The 23,211-nt window shown below is 41.8% G+C and overlaps 2 protein-coding genes across 2 annotated transcripts; both read left to right on the top strand.

The window, feature by feature from the left end:
* Positions 1 to 262: 262 nt before the first annotated feature.
* kcng3 (potassium voltage-gated channel, subfamily G, member 3) lies at positions 263 to 4,500 on the top strand. The gene is made up of 2 exons (XM_030399381.1): positions 263 to 888; positions 2,185 to 4,500. Exons 1-2 carry the CDS (start codon positions 263 to 265, stop codon positions 2,828 to 2,830), a joined length of 1,272 nt encoding a protein of 423 aa, XP_030255241.1. The 3' UTR covers positions 2,831 to 4,500.
* Positions 4,501 to 6,846: 2,346 nt separating this feature from the next.
* cox7a2l (cytochrome c oxidase subunit 7A2 like) lies at positions 6,847 to 15,367 on the top strand. Its single transcript, XM_030399169.1, has 3 exons — positions 6,847 to 7,005; positions 13,828 to 13,962; positions 15,001 to 15,367. Exons 1-3 carry the CDS (start codon positions 6,934 to 6,936, stop codon positions 15,139 to 15,141), a joined length of 348 nt encoding a protein of 115 aa, XP_030255029.1. The 5' UTR covers positions 6,847 to 6,933; the 3' UTR covers positions 15,142 to 15,367.
* Positions 15,368 to 23,211: the final 7,844 nt, after the last annotated feature.

Raw genomic sequence — 23,211 nt, 5'->3', positions numbered from 1 at the left:
GACATCATTGATGGGATTGGCTCCGCTGACTGGGGTGGGAGAGTCTCCTCCACAGGCTACAGAGGGAGAAGGAGAGGAGTGAGGGACAGAGGGAAGAGTTTCCATCAGCCACGGAGCTCAGCGCAGTGCCACCTCCACTCAGAGAGAGCCACGCCCCGGGGGACAGGGGTGACTGTGGCCCCGCAAGTGCCCAAAAAGCTCCTGTTATGGAAGGGGGAGTGGACGCTGGAGAGGAGTTTTAGTCTGGTTACAGGTTGCCAAGATGAAGTTCGGGAAGAGCATCTGCGTGCTCAACGTAGGGGGGACCCGGTACGCCTTCACCCGTGAGGTGATCAGGGATTTCCCTCTCCGGCGCGTCAGCCGCCTGCATGCCTGCGCAACCGAGAAAGAGGTCCTTGAACTGTGCGACGACTACGACCGGGACCGGAATGAGTTCTTCTTCGACCGCCACGCTCAGGCTTTCGTATTCATCATGCTGTACGTGCGCTCCGGCAAACTCCGCTTCGTCCCCGGAGTGTGTGAGCTGTCCTTCTACACAGAGATGCTCTACTGGGGGCTGGAGAGCGCGCACTTGGACTCCTGCTGCCAGAAGCGTTTGGACGACAGGATGTCCGAGATCGGACTGGACACTCTGTCCGAGGAGGAGATGAAAGTGTCGGGGGATGAGCCCCACAGCCCGGACGATCCGGTGCCACGGACTGCGCTCACGGGTCGCGCCAAATGGCTCGAGAAGATGCGCAAGGCGTTCGAGGAACCCAACTCCTCGGTCGGTGCGCAGCTTCTGGCTTCGGTTTCCGTGATCTTTGTGATCGTCTCTATGATCATGCTGTGTGCGAGCACCCTGCCGGACTGGGACACAGCCAAGAAGACCACTGTGGAGGAGCACAGGTAGGCGAGAAGGGGCGAGGAAGTTTAGAGGGACAGAGGGGCGCAGACTGGTGCGTAAAAGTCAGATGTGTCTTTATGTGAAGGATAAATTAGTGTCATAAAGAATCTCAAACGCGCGCAATGATGCGTTCAAGGCATCGATCAAACTTGTTTATCACCCAGAAGATGATGCATCAAGAATCAACTCTCTACTCTGAAACAGTTTGACTTTATTAAAGACAGAAAACAGACATGGGGACTTTGTCCTTGTGTTCAGTGATTAGACGTCAATACAGCAGTGACAAGTTTGAGGCAGCACAGTAAACATTACCACCCTCACATGTCAGGGAAGCTCACAAGGAAGCCAATCAATTACCAATCCATAGCATCTACAAAAAGTGTAGTGTTAATTATTAAACAGAACAGCCCACTCTTCCTCCCCGAGCCTCTTCCCCCTCCTCATCTTCACTGTTCATTTGAATATCTTTATTGGCGCTGTTAGTTTACACTGCATGTTACACAAGGGGGACAAACACACCAGATAAATGCCGGATGATGTACAATGTCCCAGCGGGTAATAAATTGATAGGAGAAGGTATACTGAGGGATTATATATTAGTGTAAGCAAACAAAAAATGATTTAAGACACTTACGGGAATCACCTCCTGACTGAGTCAGCTATTTTGGCTCCGGGATGAAAAAGTGCACCTCTCTTTCCACATCATTTTGGCCGCGGCCTGTCCTCTGTAAGAACCCTGAGGCGGCCTTTCTCTATATAAGGCTGGGTTATGTTGACTCAGGCTGGATACAGTCCTGGATCGGTTGCAGTGGTTAGGTAATCGACGAATAGTGTAGTTTATACTCGGGGTCAAGAGAATTCCAATTTAGTTTCATGCCTGTGGATGATACAATTCTCTCGCATGCTCTCAGATTTTGTAATCTGGTTTGGTGTAATTGTGCTGATGCAGTTATCCCTTTGGCTCCGAGTTCTTCTGCTCAGCACCGTTGCTCCAAATACAAGCACCAGCTCTCTCTAATTCACTTTGATTGCCTTTGCTGTGCTAATCAATGGGGTAATGGGGCTGTTGTGTCACACTTTCTATGGAGGTTTTGAAGCCCCCCCCCCCCGAATCTGTGCAGTCTCCCGGCAATTTTCCAATCTTCCCTCCTCCTGTCTTTGTTTACTCGTCTCAACCCAGACGTCTTCTTTATTTTCCATAATTTATATCAGCCTCATATCGTCCATATCTCTGTGTAGCTCCTCTGACATTTCCTGTTTACACTCTCATTTTTTCTGCTCTGCTCTCTCCTCTGCAGGATAGTCGAGGCCGTGTGTATCGGCTGGTTTACAGCTGAGTGCATCGTGCGCTTTCTGGTGGCCAGAAACAAGTGGGACTTCCTCCGCCGGCCGCTCAACATCATCGATGTGATTGCCATCACCCCCTACTATGTCACAATGGCGTTGGCCCGTGCAGGGATGCCAGGTGCCGGGCTCGGGGTTGCTGGGGTGATCCTGCGGGTGCTGAGGATGATGCGGGTGTTCTGGCTCATGAAGCTCGCCAGACACTTCCTGGGCCTGCAGACACTGGGGCTGACGCTCACGCGCTGCTACCGGGAGATGGTCATGCTGATGGTGTTTGTCTGCGTTGCCATGGCCATATACAGCGCCCTGGCCCAGCTGCTGGAGCACGGATTGGATTTGGGGACGCAGAACCCAGATTACGCCAGCATTCCGGCTGCAGCCTGGTGGGTCATCATTTCCATGACGACGGTGGGGTACGGGGATGTGTATCCTGTGACAGTCGGGGGACGGGTGCTCGGGGGAATGTGCGTGGTGAGTGGCATCGTTCTCCTGGCGCTGCCCATCACATTCATCTACCACAGTTTTGTACAGTGCTACCACGAACTCAAGCTGCGCTCTGCCAGGTGTGCACGCAGCCTAGCGCCGGATATACTGAAGTGAGAAGGCATTCATGGCTCCGGAAGAAAACTCAACAAACCAGTGGACCCGCTGCTCCCATTGTGAAATAATGAGCCTCCACCAGAAAGAAACTTAACAAACCAGTGGCTCTGCTGATCGCTTTGTGAAATAATGGTCAACTCTGTGCTGTGCCCTGTTTCCTGCCTGAGCTGCACCTGATTTTATTTGGTCGCTCCAGTTCCTGCCTGTTGTGCTGATGATCTTCAGTCTCCGAACCAGCATGCTCTGCATGGGCAGAAGAATAGAAAATACACAAATAATTATTTATTGAACACGCACAGGCGCAGTCTATCCAGTGGCTTCTGTTTACACTGTATCCCCATGGTTACAACACTGGCAGAGACGGCTGCTTTTTTGTGTGTGTGATGCATCGAATGCTCTGTGTGTGTGAGTCTGCGCGTGTGTTTGTCTGGCTGTCAGCCTTTCACTTTGTCTAAGCTTCGCACCCAGATGGTACAAGTTACACAAGATTGATGTGTGACCTAGATGCATTCTGTTAAACCTGTGAAACAGAGAAAAAGGAGTGAACAAGTGAGTGCCGGGGGGGGGGGGGGGGGGGGGTGTTTGGCATGCAGGAGGGGCTTAAGCCAAGGATAATGAAATATGGAGACAGGTCATCGAGGAATACAAGGTGTCAGACAAATAAAAGGCAGACAGCTATGACACGGGAGACGCAGTGTGAAGTGGAGAATAAAAGATCGTGGGACAAAAATGACAGCGATGGCAGAGCGTGGAGCGAGCCTGCACACGAGGACTGAATAGATGAAGATGAAGTGTGCGTTCTGCTTCTCCATTTGCGCCAGAATGCAAGGCATTTTGTATCCCTGCGTCTCCAAGGCAACCTCATCCTCCAACACGTCAATCATGTCGGTGGTTTGATTGTTGCGCACACAAATAGGCCACATGAGCGCATACACATCTCCAGGCAGCGTTTTTTTTTTTTTTTGTTCTGAAATTCTTGGTCGAAATTACCTCTCGGGATTAGCTTAAATTCCTGAAAAGCAAAAGAGACAAAAAAAACCAAAAGAGCAGTAGAGGATGTCGCAGATGACGACTCTGACATTCACGATTCAGACATGTTTGCTTTGTCCATGGGTTGCCAAGATGATATGATTTGTTGAGGAGACACATGATCCAAACAAACAAGTCAACACCTCTCCCACACAACAGTCTTTCTCTGCGTCTCCTCTCCTCTTCCTCCTGTTGCCATCAACCATCTTCCTTTACACACACACACACGCACACACACACACGCCAAGCCCTTGCTCTTCTTTTGCAAAGGAAATTAAATAATTAACGAGTCTGCTCATTATCTGTCTGTCCCCACATTTGTTATCTCCTCGTAAACCTCGCAGCCTTGTATGAGTTTAGTATGTATTGTAGACAGTACATATCTCAATATCCTTGTTGTTGTGTTATCAATGTGCTTTTTAAGTAGTCAACCAAAAAAGTGAAAGATAATCCATATTTTATCACCCTCCCTTCAGCTCCTAATTTCCCAACTCGTAGCATTGCTCATGGCCCAGTGAATTCTGGCCGGGGCGTGATTGAAACCATCAATCAGAAAACTTTTTCATTAGTAGACTAGGAACTTGTAATTAATGTGATCAATGTCTGAGCTTTTATAATAAAATTACTCTCAGCAAAATGTCTTTGAATGTGTTATAATGGCTCATTACAAATCAAACTCCACTACCATTAAATGTTAAAACATTTAACTGTTAGATTACATCTTCTGTTCCCACTGTGCAGGAATACTGATCTTAAGTGTTTTCTATAATCCTTTCTCCTGACCTAACATAACCTTCTTAATGATTTTCAGGTTTACGCTTTTATTTCAGGTGTCTCCCAAACATTTTTTCATGCTTTAATGCTTTGAAAACATAATTCTGTATAATCTGTATAAATACAATATAGCGCTTGTCTCTTTAAAGCCACTGTCCCATAGCCAAATCTGCTCTTATTGGTCAGCTCTCACAGGCCTGAGAAGGCATCGGCCACCATGTTAGCTCACATGTCGTACTCATATAAATGTTGGCAATTTGTTGTCATTTCACAGCTTCCTGATTGTTAGTTTAAAGAAACACTTGATCATATTTCAAGGTAAAACAACAGGTTTGACAACCGGTAAGCTTCTATTAGACATCAGCTAACATTAGCATTCAACCACGTTGTATCTAACAACACTGTTTGATATGATGAGTAAAGGCTTAAATTAATTCAGAGATGTCAACGCACATCTTGGAGACGTTTCTCTAAACCTGGCAGTGAAACACACAGGATATCACCAAACAGTAGGAAGTGTTACACGTTGTTATACCTTGAAATATGGCCAAATGTCCTCAGTGGCACATGAAGCTTAAAATGATTGACTTCCTGGATGTAAAAGAACCCAGATTTCTTGTGAATTGTGGGGTCCATGGAGCGTGAACAGTAGAGACGTCCTCCAGCCAGGCGTGCCAACCCCTGGCTTAGCCCCTGGCTAACTCTAATAGGGATAAAAATGATTTGATTATGTGGCTTTTCTCGACCAAATGGATCAAGTGAAATGAGTCATTTGGCATGGGTGGCCATAATGTAAAACTGGCGTCAGTGTCTAGCAATTGTCCTGGTTGGCTGTGTTGGGGGGTGGCTGAGGGCAATGACTATATAGTTTTGACACCAGAGCCTCATTGATGTCTCAGCTCATTTGAAGGCACCATTTCTGAATACGAGCTGTGTTATCTCACACTCTTGGATCCTTGGATTGAGGTTTTTGATAGTTTCACAATATATATACAGCACCTAGCCTTGCTTTGTTATAGAAAAAAATAAACAGACATCTCACTTTTTACAATATGGGACCTTTAAACTTGTCCCAGGTTGGAGGAGTGATAAGTGCATTTTCAGCACACCTTTCAGCAGATGGGGCTTGATACGTCTGGATGTGATGACATACTATTTACACCTCTAAGTGTCCTGTGGGCAATGGAACGTAATGTTCAAGGGGAGAACACCTGAGCCTGCTGGCAAAGGCATTTGGTGCTCTCATCAGACTCACACTGGGGTGAACATAGCGCCTCAGTCTGGTGCACAAAGGGCTGTTATAAGAGGTAATTGACTTGAAGGACTGTAAAGGTCTCATCTGTCATTGAGCTTTGAAGGCTTGAGTTTCAGGTCTCAGATGCTCACCCTGTATTATAACACCTATGGTAAATAGAAATTCACACAAGGGTGAAAAAAATAAAGGGAAAACTAACATTCAATGGAAATTAAGCTATATTTACAGTAAAAGGCTGAAGGAAAGGTCAGGGGATTACCAGGATCAGTAGGATTTATCTGCTGGAGATATTAAGAATTTGTACAAAATGTCATGGATATTGGTCATATAATTATTGGGTAAGTAAGTTACACATATATTTACATGAATGCATACTCTATATTATGGGTCAACTGAGCACAGACCTGGCATTTAGGGAACTGATTTTCCCTTTCTTTTTTTACAGGCTTATTGATTATTCAATTACAAAGACGTCTGCAAAGTTGCTAGTAGCTATATAGTGGGGTAAAAGTACAATATTTGCAGAGTGTATAAAGTATGAAGTAGCTGATCATGGAATTACTTGGATGATTTGGGTTTTATTTTATTTCTATAATGGGTGCTGTAAATTTCTGGTTGATGGGCGGTTTATTGAGTCTGATAGTAAGATCCACAGACATTATTGAGACCTGAAAAAAATGACTGTTACCTCTTCTGCATATCTTTCAGTTAAAAATACTTTAACCTATTATGGATTTACACCTGACAATGTGTGAATATAATTCAGATTCTCCTGAAACGACACTAGCTGGATATAGATCAAAGATAAGGCAGGAAAGGCAGTTCTCTTTTACAACATAGCCTATTATGAACAGTACTTACAATAATCTACATTGAGTATCAGGTCTCTGTCATTTTTTTTTTTTAGGATTTTCAGCAAATTTTCAACAGGCAGCGTCGAGCCACCTCACTGCTACGTCACTTTACCGCGACGGTCGCAGCCGGAAGACCCTTTACCGGTTGATTTTGTTGTGGGTGACACTTTCCCCCGTCCTTCAGCAGGAAAATGTACTACAAATTCAGCGGAATTACCCAGAAATTGACGGGGACTGCTCCCACGGCTGCCTACAACCCTCAGGTGAGTCCATGAGACGATGTGTCGGTTTAAAAACGACTCGTTAACCGCCGAGGATGACCTTCATGTTCGGGTGTTGGGTAACCAACCATTATTCTGAACTGTATCTCCCAGAGCTTTCAGTTAACCTGAAGATAGTTAAAGGTCTCCAATGTAGTTAAATGTATGTTTGTGTTGTAATCGCCCAACGTGGTGTTGTTTTTTGACTTGTTTCTCTGGTGAAAAATAACTGTTATTAACGGTCGTTTCCGGTCTTGGTACACAGGCGTTTAACGTTGAAGCTAAACTGAATTTCATCCATTAACTGTGTCCCAGAAAGTCACTTAACAGTAGTTTTGTAAAGTGATTTGCGTTTCTGAAGACTTTCAGACGAACCGCACAGAAGCAGTGGTCTCTCTCTCTTTCTTTATTTCTTTCCCCATGTTTCATCAGTTTTTTTAATCACAAAACCTGTATTGAACCTTTATTCTGAAAGGTTAGGCTATTTCCTATGTGTCGATCTGGCCTTTTGTGTGACTTTACAGCCAATTTTCGAAATTCAATAGCCTCTCATAGCATCTGCCAGATGTGACCTTTGTTATTGCTCCTCTGTCCTTTACACTGCAGCGTGCTTGTTATTCTGTTATAGTGGGTAAGGCTGCTTTCAAGCTCTCATGTGTCTCCATTCGGAAGTCACTTATCCACCATTTAATTATTCTTAGTGGAAGGAAAATTCATCTTTGGAGTTCTTCAGCTCAAATCTGAGCTACTGTATTTGTACTTTACTCAAGTATTCTCCTTTCTAGCCTCTTTACACTTTTACTTTTCTTAATCTCAGTGTGTAGACTTTGACTGTGTCTCAATATACCAATACTGACCATAAAAAATATTGATTTTGTGTAAATAATACACATTTGTTAATATCATGCAAGTCATGCATCAACTTTTAAATAATTCAAATTGAATTTTCGTTCTCACTTTGTCGTCATAGGTGGAGGTCATGCACCTTAATGCTGGTTGGCAGATATTGGCCTGTCATAGCAGTGTCTGCACCAATATTAAAACTTTTAATGTAGAGATTGTAATGTAGAATTAGTTGCCTGAGGTAATTTGAAATTATTACATTCCCGTTGAAGTTTAATGTTTCAGTTCAGTGTAATTGTCCTTATTGTCCACTTTTTGATTATTGTCCGACGGTTACAAAAGATGAGCGTATATTTTGCCTGATATGTCCCGGTATGAAAACTGTTTTTACAGAACCTAATTTAGAAAAACATGCCACAAGTAATGTATAATTATAACGTTTCCTGCATGGTATTGTGTCAGTCAGCTGATGTCATTTAAACAGTAAAGTTTATTGTCAGACTCTATATATTCATTGCAAAGAATTTACATTTATGTATATATTATGTGAATCTTCGAATACTGGCCAATGTACCAATATCGTTATTTCTTTAGTCTCTAACACTGATGTAAATAGCTCAAAAAAGCCAGCGTTGGTCGGGCTCTAGTCAGAGATTAATTTGACTAAGAAATGTATGTAAACCATCTAGTGCAAATCTGTAGATTAGCTGTTTTGGAGATTAGATTAAGGTTTTGCATACTGCAATATAGTGATGAGATCAAACTACCCTGAAGTCAATAAAGGGGTTGGTCAAATGGTATATGGTTTATTTTTTGAAAGAGACTCCTGATGGCACAAATATATAAAAAAGAATCTTGTTTCAAATACTTGCTCATCAAATATACATACAACTAAAATGCAAAATACTGATTTGAGAAAGTTGCTTAATCCTAACTCAGGCAATGTGGAATAAAACACAAAACAAAAAGCTATTCCATTCTCGTAACTGGCACGTCATTCTTACATTTTAGCCATTTAGTAGCCTCGAAAAAATTGTTGGTACGCTGTTTAAAATGTAAATAAAAACAGAATGCAGTGATTTGCAATGATTCTGACATATATTCAGTTAAACACAGCACACAAACAACAGTTCAAACTGATAAAACCTTCGTTTTTTGTAAATGAATACTCATCCTGAGTTTGATGCTTGCAACATGCAAAGTAGGAAGTAACACAGCGTCCCAACAGTCCAGTCACACGAAGCTGTGGTTCCTCTCCATTTAGTCCTGTCGTCGTGCCACTTATCACGTAAGCTTATTATAGAGAACAGGCGGCATATGAGGTGCCGGATATGACATTTATTCTCTATTTGCAGATAAACAAACAGCAGCAGGTGATGAGACGCTGTGATGAACTTTAATTTCATAATTGTAGGTGTGTTTGATTCAGCCCCTGCAAAAACTCAGTTAGTCTGTGTAGTTTACAATTCTGTCTGTTCACTTGCAACACAGTGAAATGGATTTTATTGATTGTATATTAAATGGGATGAATGTTAATAGATGAATCCATATTCTAATTACTGTGTTCTTGGCTGCATTGCCAGCCGTGTACATCCGACTTGGCAGCGAAAAAAAAAAAAACATCCAAAGAATTTACATATAAGCTGAAGGTTAGCTGCTCTGCATTCATCATTATTTTCATGCGTGGATGATATGTGTATGTGTCAGATTAAAAGTGCGCCCTGAATAAAATGGGGAAACACGGGTTCCCTAATTCGTCCATCATTTTTGCGGGAAAAAAATCCAGCGGGGTGGGAGGCTGATTAGCCAAGTGATAATGAGGTTTATAGGGAACCAGTCTATATTCAGAGAGTGTTATGTTTCAGCCATTACACTGCAATCAATATCTACTTTGGAATAATTGTTGTCTATTGCAGCTTATAGAAAATTGAATTGGCTGCCAGAACCAATTCTTGAACCTCAGCAGAGAAAAATGACATCGCTCTCAGAAACAACCAAAGCCAAGTTGATAAATAAGCGTTATTCTTGAATACATTAAAAGAACTGAATGAACAAAATGTTGAATATAGACCTGCTTTTTCTATGAAACACTGGCGCTCACAAAAGCCCATGTCCAGCCTTGCTGTTAGAGGGTAATAGAAAATCTCACCTTTGCCAGTAATTTGTTGACACAGCCTCTTTAAAGCAGCAACTGTAATACTGTGGCAGCCGCCTTTTTTTCCCACTTGCACTCAGCAATTATCGCCTTTAAAGCCGGTCACGTGACCTCAGCTCAGTCTGTCCTTCCCGGGTCTCACACTTGGCAGTTTGATGAGTGAGCACGATCAATAGAAAAGCTGTTAGTCCGTCAAAAGACTAAAAATACAAACGAGAATAATCGCACCTCAGTTTGCAAGCATTCAGGCCGTGTAGATGTAGTTAACCTAAATTGCATGTGTGTAGTAAGAGGTGAGGGAGCTCCCAACAGACAGCAGGCACAGTTCACATCCATCTGTAGTAACGGGTTACGCAGGGGCAGCACAACAAAGGTGAACGGTCTGTGTTTTCGGGTGTAAATGACAAATATGCGTTCCTGCTGTGAACACTTTTAGTTAAGCCTTCTCTCAAATGGCAAGTAAAAATAATCTGCTGTCAGTGCCTCTGCATTTTTTTTTTTTTTTTTATATGTCAGATTTAATTTCCCGCTCCCACACTATCTGCCTCCACACACTCTTAACAAGGTAATGGGTCTCCCAGTAATTTCCAGATCCAAGGTGGGTGAGAAGCTTCTTCCATGTGAGAGGATATTAAAGAGGCACGCTTGTACTTCATTAACACCACAGTGTACCTCTCGTTTTGCTTAACAGCTAATGATAATTTCCCTAGATTCATACAGCTAAATTATGGAGGACCAAACCTGACATAAGTATAAATAAATAAATACACAAATAAATGCATAAATAAATACATAAATAAATGCATAAATAAATACATAGATAAATGCTGAAATAAATGTATAAATAAATAAATGCATACATAAATACATGCATAAATAAATAAATGCTGAAATAAATGTATAAATAAATAAATAAAAGTATAAATAAAAGAATAAATGCTTTTATTTATTTATACATTTCTGTTCAGCTACATTTATTTATTTCTGCATTTCTGTTCACCTACATTTATTTATTTCTGTATTTCTGTATTTCTGTTCACCTACATATATTTATTTCTGTATTTCTGTGTCCATATGTAAATGAGGAGGTAGGAGGTCCTAACCTCAGTCAAGAGCATGATTGGTTACAGGAGTGTGCTCGATGAGGGTCTACTACTTCTGTCTTACTAGCAGCGCTGATTCCTGTACACTGTACAGGAATGTTGCTGGCTACCAGCAAGCCCGCTCAGCTAACTGTTAGCTGCAGTTGTTGACATTTGTTCATGTAGCTCTGGTTTAGTTATGAATTTGACTGGCGTTCCTTTTAACTTGCGAGGGTCCCAGATGTGCTGGTGTATCCCGTCTGGAGAGAGAGGGGTCCTCAGCCATGTCCGCTAACCAGGAAAAACATTCTGCTCATTGCTCCAAGTCATGTATATGTGTATCTAGACGAGCGCTACAGAGCACAAATCGTCCAAAAGTGCATGTTGTTGGTCTCATATCTTTGTCGTGAATGTCTGTACTCTCAAATAACTCATGGGTGGAACAGGCTGAGGCATTTGTTCACGCCGAGCGGCTCGAGAGCGGAGTGGAGACCCCTTTTAGCTCTCATGTTAGCTGTTCGCTGCTCGCTGTAGCGCAGCGTCCAGGCTACCTTGTGACACCGGTTACCATCGGGTATTTTTCATTCCGCACTGTTCAAATGGTTACTTAGCGCCATCGTTCCGAGCCGCATACATCGTTATTAAGCTGAAGCTAAGTCAGGGTGAAAACTGTACAATGTCATACAGCCTGCTGGTCAAACAGTCTGCAGAGTACGTTGACATCCAGCCCGAGCTCAGCGTGAGGTCAATCAGCTGTGGCAAATCGTGAGACTTCCAGATCAACCTGTGATACAAACACCAGTAGCAACAATGGTTCATAGGAAAGCCCAGACATGTATCTCACTCTCGGTGGTAACATGTGTCAACAGTTAACCTGGAAGCTACGCTCTTACCGCTCTCGAGCCGCTCGGCGTGAACAAATGCTTGATACTGTTCCACACATGAGTTGTTTAAGAGTACAGAGATTCACGACAAAGATATGAGACCGACAACATGCACTTTTGGACGATTTGTGCTCTGTAGCGCTCGTCTAGCAGTGGTTTGCAAGTCGCAGCCCCGGCTTCTCCGTGTGGATAGAAGTGTTCGAGCCACGTCAAAAGGAATACACTTATACATGACTTGGAGCGATGAGCAGAATGTTTTTCCTGGTTAGCGGACATGGCTCTCCAGACAGGATTCTCAAACCACACCACCAGCACATCTGGGACCCTCGCAAGTTAAAATGAACGCCAGTTAACCTGTCACACTGGTCGAGGCCATTAAGCTAACTGGAGCTGTTTACAACGTTACAGAGAGCGAGGCTTGAGATCAGGAATCGTTTGTTTTTGTCTGGCTCTCCGATTTGACCAATCATGCTCTTGACTGAGGTTAGGACCTCCTACCTCCTCATTTACATATGGACACAGAAATACAGAAATAAATATATGTAGGTGAACAGAAATACAGAAATAAATAAATGTAGGTGAACAGAAATGTATAAATAAATAAAAAGCATTTATTCTTTTATTTATACTTTTATTTATTTATTTATACATTTGTTTCAGCATTTATTTATTTATTCATTTATTAATGCATGTATTTATTTATGCATTTATGTATTTATACATTTATTTATGCATTTATTTATTTATTTATGTATTTATTTATGCATTTATGCATTTATTTATTTATTTATACTTATGTCAGGTTTGGTCCTCCATACTAAATAGCCAACAAGACAGGCCAATCTGTAAAAAGGTCTGGCTGCATTTGACAAGCCCAGGCATTTAAAAAATTAAATACAAAATAGGCCCGCATGTTAATACACTCTAGTTTTTAAATGTTGATCTGCGACCTGAGGTGCTCTTAAATAATTCTAAGCAGGCACTGAAGAGGCATTTCATGACGGGAAATGATGGCTCTTGCATAAAACTGGACCGTCTATGCTGTAGAAATGGCAAATATTTTTTTAATTGGTGCTACATGAAGAGAGGGAAAGGATGGCGGCGTTCCTTTTGCTCAACAGGTAGAAAAACTGCAACGACCAGGGCCAATAAACACCTTTTCTTACCTAACCTTTAGTTATTCAGGGGGGTTCGCTGAGAGTGATGCTTCCTTTTTATAGCAACGGCCTGATCACATTCACACAGTTACACATTCACACCCAGTACAACTTTTCATCTGTCGGTCACTGAGCAGCTCCACTAGAGCAGTCGGGGTTAAGGGCCTTGCTCAAGGGCACATCAGTGGTGATAATGAGGGTTGAGCAAGCGCTGCCTTCACAGTCTGGCTTCTCTAACCTTTAGGCTTCCTGTTTTGAAACAAGAAACGCTATGGCAGCCTGCTGGTAGCGCACAATATCGTATTAAAGCTAAACAGAAAACAAATGTGTTTTTAATAACATTTAAGAGGAGGAATAGAAGATGAACAAGATCGTGGTTCATATTTAATTAGCACTGCTTAGTTTTCCATTTTGATTTGAGTTTTCCAGGCTCCATTTTTACAATATAGGATCAATATTATGGCCACTCAGGGTCCACAAACGTTCTCAGTTGCAGCTAAACAATATGCTAAAATAGGTTTTTGAAAACATTCTTGGCATGAAATAGACAGTTTAGTAACAGAAAAGACAAAGTGCTGGTTAGTCAGATGTAGATGAATATTTTTATTGTATATTTGTTGAGTACGTTTTTGTATATTTGTATGAATAGTTTTGAATGAAATTGGCCAGCACCATGACCAGTTTGTTGGGGGGTTTTTTCTCAGGGGCTGAGGCCAGTCGTGCCAGCAGAGTCCCCAACCATGATCTTTGCCACACCCACCAAGGTGGTGTCAGAGGCCGGGTCCACGGCGGAGTACTTGGGAGCAAACCGGGTTCCTGACTTCCAGAGGCTATTCCAGGTAATGAAGAACAGAGACTGAAATAGACATCAGTCGTATTGTGCCTGGGTCTTCAACCGGGGGTCCTCAGATTACTTTAGGGAGACAGCCAAACTGTTTCTATAATATTTTGTTTTTGTTTTTTTTCTTCAATGTTTTAAATGTTTTAAAAAATGTAAACTAACACAAATCCAACATGTTATTTGCAAGATACATTGTTAAAAAGCAGAAAACACATTTCTTTTAATATTATAACTTTAAAACTCATGGACACACCGAAATTGGAAGAAGGACTTCCAAACACGTGAAATGGTACCACCAGATTTGACTATTTTCACTTGCACAGTTTACAAAGTGAATCAGGTTTTGATTAATCAAATCAGTTTTCAGAATAAGAGTTTCAGGACCGGCCAACCTGTCTAATGGGTCAAACTTTATCTGTCAAAGCACTTAAAGTTTATTAGTTCTAGGCGATGTATGGCATTTATTTCACTCTGGTCCTTATGGTCTCTTGCTTCAACCCTCAATATTCATCAGACGAGAGGCACTGAGGCGAAATACTAAGAGACCCAGGAGTTGGGAAGAGCAATCAGTCACACAAATGGAAATTACAGTATTGACTGCTGCTTTATTCAAATTTGAATATCCTTCTTTCTGTGTAGAAACTCTGGCCTTCAAAAGCAATTTGCAGTCTGTAGAAAACCTTTGTTCTTATAATCAGACTGTCACTTCAGCGTTTCTTTTTCTGAAAATATTTTTGAAGAAAAAACAGCACAATATTGAAGAAGAAAATGATTTCCAAAACCTGCAGAAGTGGTCGGCAGTTTGGTGTTTTTGGTGCGTCTTCAAAGAGAAAAAAAAGATGGGTAAATAGCTACAGGAACGTTGTGTTCAGACCCAAATAATTAAACACCTTGACGCTTTTCTAATGCAGAAAATTGCTCAGGATGGCCTGTACCTTCTGTTGCGATTCAATTAGTGTATTTTTCATGTTTTCTTCTTTTTTTCTTCCGCCAACACTCCCCTACCCCCCTATCCTCTCCCTCCTGTTTCTCTCAGTCATCGGACGGTATCCCCATTCACCTGAAGCGCGGAGTTCCCGACAGGCTCCTGTACCGCACCACAATGGCTCTCACTGTAGGAGGCGCTCTCTACTGTATGGTGGCCCTTTACATCGCAGCCCAGCCCGCCAACAAGTGACCGACACTAACGCAGGATCTTTTCTGGAACACCTCTGACACGTTGCTGCTGTAATCAATCGACCCAACATTCCCACTGTCCATCTGCCCTCGCCACGCCACCTCTTGGGACTCTTAGATGACAACTAATTTCTGTCCAACCATCATGCCAATCATAACAATAATAATGTTTGTTTTCGTCAAAAAGATGTCTAAGTTAATAAATTTTAAGGGGAGACAAAGGTAAATCATGCTCTGAGTCCAAGTTCTTTTTGCTTTTTTGTTTGTCTTCAGCTTGATGTCTTCTGTTTGCATCGCCACATTTCCTCCCAAAGCACCTGGTAATGTAAGTGCCAGGAACTACTTGTCGAAAAACTAGATGGTTCCTTCAACTGTTTGTTGTCAGTGTTTCCACCAAGATTAGGCAAAGTAGTCCACTGTCACATGAAAAAGAGACTATTTTTAAATACACATTAAAAAACGTACAACGATGTACGAAAGATGATTGAGGCCAATGTAAAAAGAACAAGATTTAGATTTAGTCTGACTTTTTTCTAAGCATCATGACTTTAAACCCAGAATTTTTTTTTTTTATTACGCGTAATTTTCACGCACAATTATCAAACAACGATGTAGAAAAGAGGATTAGACTGGCTGTAGAAAAGAAGTCTGACTGACTTTTTGTTCTCAGACATCTTTTTTTTTGTCACCTTTATTTTAATTGTGACGTTTTAATCCGATTTCTGTCTTGTGACTCGGAAAAAAGTCAGTATTTCTCGAATTTATGCTCGCTACTGTCCAACAATGATGTACAAAGAAGGATTAGGCCCGCTGTAAAAGTACAAATTCTGACTTTTTCTTAGAATTATGACAAATGAGGGGAAAAAAGTCAGAATTCTGACCCTAATCCTTTTCTTTATTGGTGATATTCATGTTGATGACTGGAAGACCGATGAACAAAATACAAACTGGTTTGCAGCTTCAGTTTTAAAAAAAAATGGTGGCTGAAATAAAATGCCACGAGAATCCAACCAATCAGAAACAACCCCACAAGCAGTGAGTTTCTGGTGTATGCATCAATCTTCCTGTTACTTCATTTAGACCAGGGTCTCCGTTGTGGAAACGCAGTTCCTCCAAATGTTCCTGCTCCTTGGTGAACATTGCTGCCATTGAAAATGTGGCTCCAGTCCCTGAAATAGCACTTCCTGTAGTGAAGGTGTCATTATTGCCAATCAACCCACGGATGCATGGACATCATGTATGAAATTATGTATAGGCTGGAGAGCTGCAGCATCCCTCCAAGCTGCTTTCAATGCTAAAATAGAAGCGGGGATGTAAAGATCTCTTTATGCTCACGGCCATCAACAGGAAGTAGTGCAGTGATAGACGTGTGTGCAAGAGAGAAAGAGAGAGCAAGCATGATGGAGACACCCGGTCTGGAACATAGCTGCTGCTCACTTGGCTTAAGTACTGTCTCATACAGTATTTATATGTGTGGGCCCTGGTGTGATGTCAGATGCTTCACGCTGAGTTCAGAAGGAGGGAGGAAGGGAGGTTGTTTCAGACAGACGAGCTGGCAGTCCCACATCAAGCTGCTGAGCACAGAAGACGATCGCAGTGTCTCTTGCCTTGACGTGTTTGCGTTATTTGTCTTTTGCAACTTCATCGTCGCCGCCAAGGAGGTTACGTTTTCACCCGTGTCCATTTGTTGGTTTGCCTGCAGGATTACACAAAAACTACTGAGCGGTCTCTGCACAGAATAGACCCCATTTACTTCTGTCGCTGCCATGATCATCAGTTATGCCACAATAGGCTGCTGCACTGGACGTGTCAAATGCTTTAATCACACTTTAAGACAACCATGGTCAATTGGTTGGAGTGTGTGGTTTGTTTAACCCTTATGTTGTGTTCCGGTCAAATCTGTCCGATTTAAAAGTTTTATCTTTTAAATGTACTTAATTTGATCAGACTGACCTAAGAGTCCATGACCTTGTCCACAAAGAGGATTTCAACACACAAAATAAATAGCATTTATTTGCATACAATTTTGTGTATTTTATTCAACTTTTGTACACTCTTGGTCATTAGAAATGAATAGTGGAGACTACAATTAGTGTAAAAAACTGATTTCAGGTACATCTTCATTTGTCATATAGACACACACACACATGCACACACACACACACACACACACACACACACACACACACCTTGGTTCCCAGGCAACCACCACGGGAACCTTAGCCCAGTAGAGTCTCTCTCCCGCGGGAACAACACCTGTTCTCAGAAAGTTGTTGGAACATTGTTTCAATAATATTGAACTTTTCTCGCAGCTTTGGTAGCCTATATAAATGCTTTTTTGAGGCCTTGCTCACAGTTCATTGTGTGGCAGCACCATGGCACGTCGATATACCATAAGTGAGGCTATTGATTACATATGTGATCACCACACTGGTGAGGAGGAGAGAGGCCAGGAAACTGACAGTGAGGATGGATTAGAGGAGGAAGTGTCAGAAGATGAAGACGACACAGAATATAATCCAGACCAAGAATTAATTTATGGTTTCAAAACAAATGTCCTTGGTAACTTTGACCCTAAGTAGTCTGTGATAAACAATACACTATGTTTCATCTGATTATTTTTTATAGTCAAAATAATCCAGAAATGATGCTTTTTAGAACTCGAATTCAAGATGTATACGCTCAGATCAGTGAGGTATACAGGCCATAAATAACAAGTTCAAAACTTGTAATGTTCACAAGAACTGAAGTTGATAAAAAGATCTAACACAACAAGAAGTGATAATATATGTATTATACAGTTTTTATGATGGGTTTAAATGGAACGGTAATTTTTGACCGGGAACACAAAATTGTTTAATATGAAACGAACACAACATGAGGGTTAAAACTTGCCCTCGCGTCTTCTGTGTGCTCGTATCCAGATTCAGATTCAGATTCAGGTTCAGAATACTTTATTAATCCCCGGAGGGAAATTGTTTTTTTGTTCCAATGCTCCGTGCAAAGTAGAAATAGAAATACAGCATGAACGGAAACCAGCGATAAAGATGAAGATGTAAATAAAAATAAAATATTAAAGTAGACATTAAAATAAAATAAAATATCAAAGTAGACAATAAAATACAAATAAATAATAAAAATAGTAAAGTATACAATCTGAAATATATACAAAATACAATGAAATGGTTGTAGCGTTATAAATGAAATGAGAATGAATAGTTATTTTGTTTGTTTTGTTTTATAAATAGCCAAATGAGTCCGATAATCAGAGATGGTGCAGTGAGGGGTCAGGGTCACGTGACCACTCACACGAAGTGGCCTCCACTGATTTAACTGATTGGTGCTGTAATCAAGTAGCAACACAGCACGACCACGTCGCATGGCACGTACGCACGTGTAGTGAGGTCATTGTGTCATTGTGCTGCTGCCTTTAAACCTCATACTCGGCTTCACTTTAAATTCAGTGTGGTTCCCAATTTGAGGCCAGCGCAGCAGGACAGCAATCCTACACGCACGCACACACACCCAAAGCAATCAATGAGGTTTTTTTTTTTTTTCATGGCCAGACAGTTGAGCGTATGTAGGTCAGGCCCATGACCTCAATCAATCTGCTCGAATGTTTCACTCCTGAAGACCAAACTGAAGGCAGAAAACCCTCAAAATGCGACAGAACAGGGGAGACAGAGAGCGTGCTGACTTTTTTGAATCCTTTTCAGTCATAACTTCCCATGTAATCTAGGCAAATAAATACACTTACAGCTCAATACACTCGGCCTATTAGGCGTGAAGCTCCATTATGTCCACGCCAGAAACAGTTCATGTGCCTTGTTGAATAATGGTTCAATCAACAGGAGAATAATAAGATATATACATGTAAACCTTTACCTTGACCTATTCATTGCTTTTTCCACATCATTCTCAAATCACAATCGAGCCAAGCTCTCCTCTTTGGTTTGTTGCTAGCAGATATGTTAGTGTTACCATGGAAACAGGACTCCAGGGCTCAGGGGTCTTTATTTTTGTGCAACTGTCTATCTGGAAATTAGAAAAGACTTTAAGACCTTGTAGACCAATTGAGCTTCACAGCTTGCATGTGTAGATGAATTGCAGGCACTGGTGTTCATGCTGGTTTCATTTAGATATGTTTTTAGACAGTAAAGATTTCTGATATTTCAACAATCAAATGAGAGCAAAGTTTTCCTCTGTGATTCAAAAACCCTAGAATGCTCCTGTTAAAATCTATATTTTCTTACAATGGAAAAGGTGCATTCTTCATCAGTTGGTCCACAAAAAAATGTGCACCTTTTGGCAGCTATGCTTTTCTCCATAGGAAGTTGAAATTCGGCCTGAAGGTGAAGTGGGTGTTTGCGTTCATGCCAATTTCCTAAAAGGGGGCACAGCAATTGGTGTGACCCAGTCGGCACTCGCAGCTGGAACACTGCTCAGAGAGCCAACAACCCCAACCTCAAAATCCAAGATCAGCAGCTGTGAAACGTGTGGAATATTTTGATTATAAGCGCTTCTTTCTTATTTGCATCTCATTAAATCGATTTTACAAGCAGTTCGGGCCAACTTCTGTTTGTGGACACGTCGCTTCAGTGTTTGTTAGTGCAAAATACCGTGTGATGCATCTTTAATCAACTGGTGTTGTAAACGCAGGCGAACAATCTCTAGCTAAAGGCTCAAGCTGACGGTCCATCTTGTTGTACTCAGGTTTAAGGTTTCTGAATGTCAGTCTGTGGAAAATTAGGCAATAGATGAAGAGTTAAAGGATTGCCGCAGTCGGTCAGGATTCATCCTCTGGGGATTATGAATGTCACAAAACTTCATGGCAATCCATGCAACGGCTGCCAAGATATTTCTGTCTGAATCAAAGGCCGACCGTACCATCCCTTCAGCAAGTGTGGCTAAAAATCTCTCAACCCCAAAGATATCATTTGTGACCCCTTGAGAAGACCTCCAGAACAACTTAGTAACCTATCTGAGGAAATGATCCCTTGAATGTTTTTGAGGAATCCCTTTTCTATCTTGTTTTGCTGATAAACCTCGTATCTGCTTTGCATCGAGGAATACTTCAGCAGCCCCTTGATTCCTCCCTTCCATCTCCCTCATCCCTGCTGCGTCACGACAGCACACTTGAGCATCCCTCAGTAACAATAGACCCCTTTGTGGACGCTCTTAGACCTGACAGAAGAGACACGAGAGCTCTGCAATAACATGTTTATCCCTCAATAACGCAGCACTCCAACTGTTAATGAAGCACGCACCCGGGGTGCGGGGTGCGGGGGGGGGGGTATGCAAAGACAGGAAGCTGGGGCAAAAGGAGAAACATACACAGGAAACAAGACGGGTGTGAGGAGGGGGAGGATGAGAGTGTGAGAAGAAGGTTGTTACATGGAGGAGGATGGGTGTGACTTGCTGGAGGAAAATTTTAAATGTCATCTCTCTTTACAGATACTGACATCCCCTCCCAGCAGCACCAGATGTGTAAGGGGGGGAAGATGTCAATGCCTCGCACCACGAGGAACTCCTAGTGTTGAATTTTGATGTAATAACTGTTTAATTACTATTATTTAGAATTATTGGCATGTACGTTTTTGGTAGAAATATGACACAGTCCGATGTGAAAACTGCTAAAACCACCGAAGGGGAGTCAGAACCAAAATATTTCAACGTATACTGGCTTCAGACCTAATTATTGTTGGACATTCTGACCCAAACTAAACATTTAAAAATAGAAAATGGTAAATCCTGTTTACCCCAGGCACTAATTTACAAATATTTACTGTTTTTCCCTTTAATAATTTAAGGGATTTCTCGCCCCAAACAGCCAAATTACCACACTACTGTTTGAATTCAGGTCAATTCCCACTGAACTCAGCACTCGCCGGAGCCTCCGGTTCTCTCCCTCTTCATTTCTGTAATATCATGTAGGCACAATGGAGGTCACCTCTGCAGACCGCTTCTGCAGTCAGAATGATAAACAGGAGTGAAGATAAATCCACTGTTTTAATCCTGAAAAATTTTAAGTAATCTCTGAGCGCTCTTCCTCTCAGTAACGGCTCTGGATCAGAGCAGAATCCGCCGTTGCTGCAGGTGTTTATTCCTCCAGAAGTTCGGGCTCTGCACGCGACTCTCTCTTGCCAGCTCTGTCCAGCTGCAGTGGTGACATATTGCGCATTCAAAGTAGAATATGGTAAATTGTGCAGAGAAGATCAGGGAACAAAAGTACATTCACAGCGGACAGACCCAACAATCCAACAACTATTATATTCTGAACGTCATAGTTCTGCAATTTGTATTCTGTCCACAACTCTATATTTCTTCAGTCTATCCGTTTAATAATTGGACCCAGGCAGCATTCATGATTAGAGGGAGAATTATTGTCAGGGACTGCAGTGCCTCCTCATCAATATTTGCTGATAGAGTTGTGGAAAGTTGCTGTCTATAAAAGAACGTTGTAAAAAAAAATGTGTATTAGGACAAAAATATTTTCTCATGCGAGGCGTAACTTTGGCAAAAGATACGGAATGGAAATGAGCTTTCTTTTGATTTGCAGAAAGAGGATTGTTGAATCAACTTTCAAGTCAGTTCTGCGCTATGCGGATGTAATTTACTGACGCGCTGCTGCCTCCACACTCTGACTGTGTTTACCACCACTGAGGTTTATTACTGAAGCTTCAGCGCCCGCCACTTTGTCCTTTATGATAAGATCGGTTGGTCCTCTCAGACTGAGAAGCGCAGTAAGTGTGGTATCTATAAAGGTGATTGGAAAACCACCGTCAAACATCACTTCCATGCTGCATTGGAAGCCCGGTCCACTTTTAACTCGCTCCGGTGTCCCCGCAGTGACTTCTTCTTCAAAGGCCTCGAGCCAGGACTGATCTTTACTGCAGCAGTCTCATGCAGTTTCTTTTAAAGAGGCATAAAACTGAAACCTATATCAACACTTGACACTGTTAAAGTGTTCTCAATAACTTGAGTGCAACTGCTTTAAGCGAATTTGGCTGTTGATCTGTAGGGTTTTATTTCCCATGGTAACTATTTTACCTGATTTAGTTGGGTGAATGACATATATATTTGTATTTTTCCACGGTGTAATCTTGCCATCACTGAAAACTGAAAAAAGGATTTCGAAGAGAATCATAACTAAAAGTTTTTAAAGAAAAATTAAATATATGTGTAAGAGAATGGATGACTTGATTTATTTTATTTATTTTTCCCTCGAAAGGTTTACTTCTCTTGTTCCTGTGTTTGGTTGGGATTGGGGTGGGACATATTTCAAAGATGTTGATGTCGTATTAGATTTCAAAACAAGAAGACACATGTTATAAAACTCTCAGGCACAGATGTGCATTGACCTAACTAAGATAGTTAACCAATTAAAACCCAGAAGATGGCCAATTGGCCTACAAGCGGCGTCTGTGCACAAATTTCTCTGCAAACCATCCCAGTTTTTTTCATGATCCACAAATCTGCTTAACTTTTCCAAGTCGCTGGAGCTGTTGTCATTTAAAACACACACAAACAAACAGTACAGCGAGCTCCACCCAGCCGGGTATCAAACTCAGGACCTTCTTGCAGTGAGGTACCAATGCTACTCACTGCGCGACCATGCAGCCCTGATATAGTTCAGTTTGGACCAACAAACATACATTGCCATCTGAAGGATTACAATTCAGAAAACAAAAAACAAAAAAATGAAAATAGGGTGACCAGGTGTCCCACTTTATGTGAGGCTGCACAGCTTTTGTATCCCTTGTCTCATGTCCCACATATTTAGACGATGTCCCACATTTATGTTTGGCTGTAGTTTTTGAAAGTCAAGCCACTGCAGGGCGGGCACCGATGACACCATTTTCTAATAAGGTCTGTCTTGTGAAGAGAAACCGGGGAAGGATGTGTTTTGTTCTATTTCAATCAAAGTGCACAAATCAGGGTAGAAGTTAAGGTTAACCTGTGAACGTCTCTGCTGCCTCGGCTAACAGGATTAAGGTGGAATATGATGGAGACCAAGAACGGTAACAGCAGCTTAAATAACTTGTTTTTTCTTGTTTTTTCTTTTTAGGTT

The sequence above is a fragment of the Sparus aurata genome, chromosome 20, assembly GCF_900880675.1.
Source record: "Sparus aurata chromosome 20, fSpaAur1.1, whole genome shotgun sequence".
In the NCBI taxonomy this organism is placed as follows: domain Eukaryota; kingdom Metazoa; phylum Chordata; class Actinopteri; order Spariformes; family Sparidae; genus Sparus; species Sparus aurata.
The sequence above is the reverse complement of the archived record's forward strand: the minus strand, read 5'-3'. Positions and strand labels throughout refer to the sequence as shown.

Coding starts and splice junctions, on each gene's coding strand:
- kcng3 (XM_030399381.1), top strand. CDS start 263: ATGAAGTTCGGGAAGAGCATCTGCGTGCTCAACGTAGGGGGGACCCGG. Junction 889..2,184: donor ACCACTGTGGAGGAGCACAG/GTAGGCGAGAAG, acceptor TCTCCTCTGCAG/GATAGTCGAGGCCGTGTGTA.
- cox7a2l (XM_030399169.1), top strand. CDS start 6,934: ATGTACTACAAATTCAGCGGAATTACCCAGAAATTGACGGGGACTGCT. Junction 7,006..13,827: donor CGGCTGCCTACAACCCTCAG/GTGAGTCCATGA, acceptor GTTTTTTCTCAG/GGGCTGAGGCCAGTCGTGCC. Junction 13,963..15,000: donor ACTTCCAGAGGCTATTCCAG/GTAATGAAGAAC, acceptor TGTTTCTCTCAG/TCATCGGACGGTATCCCCAT.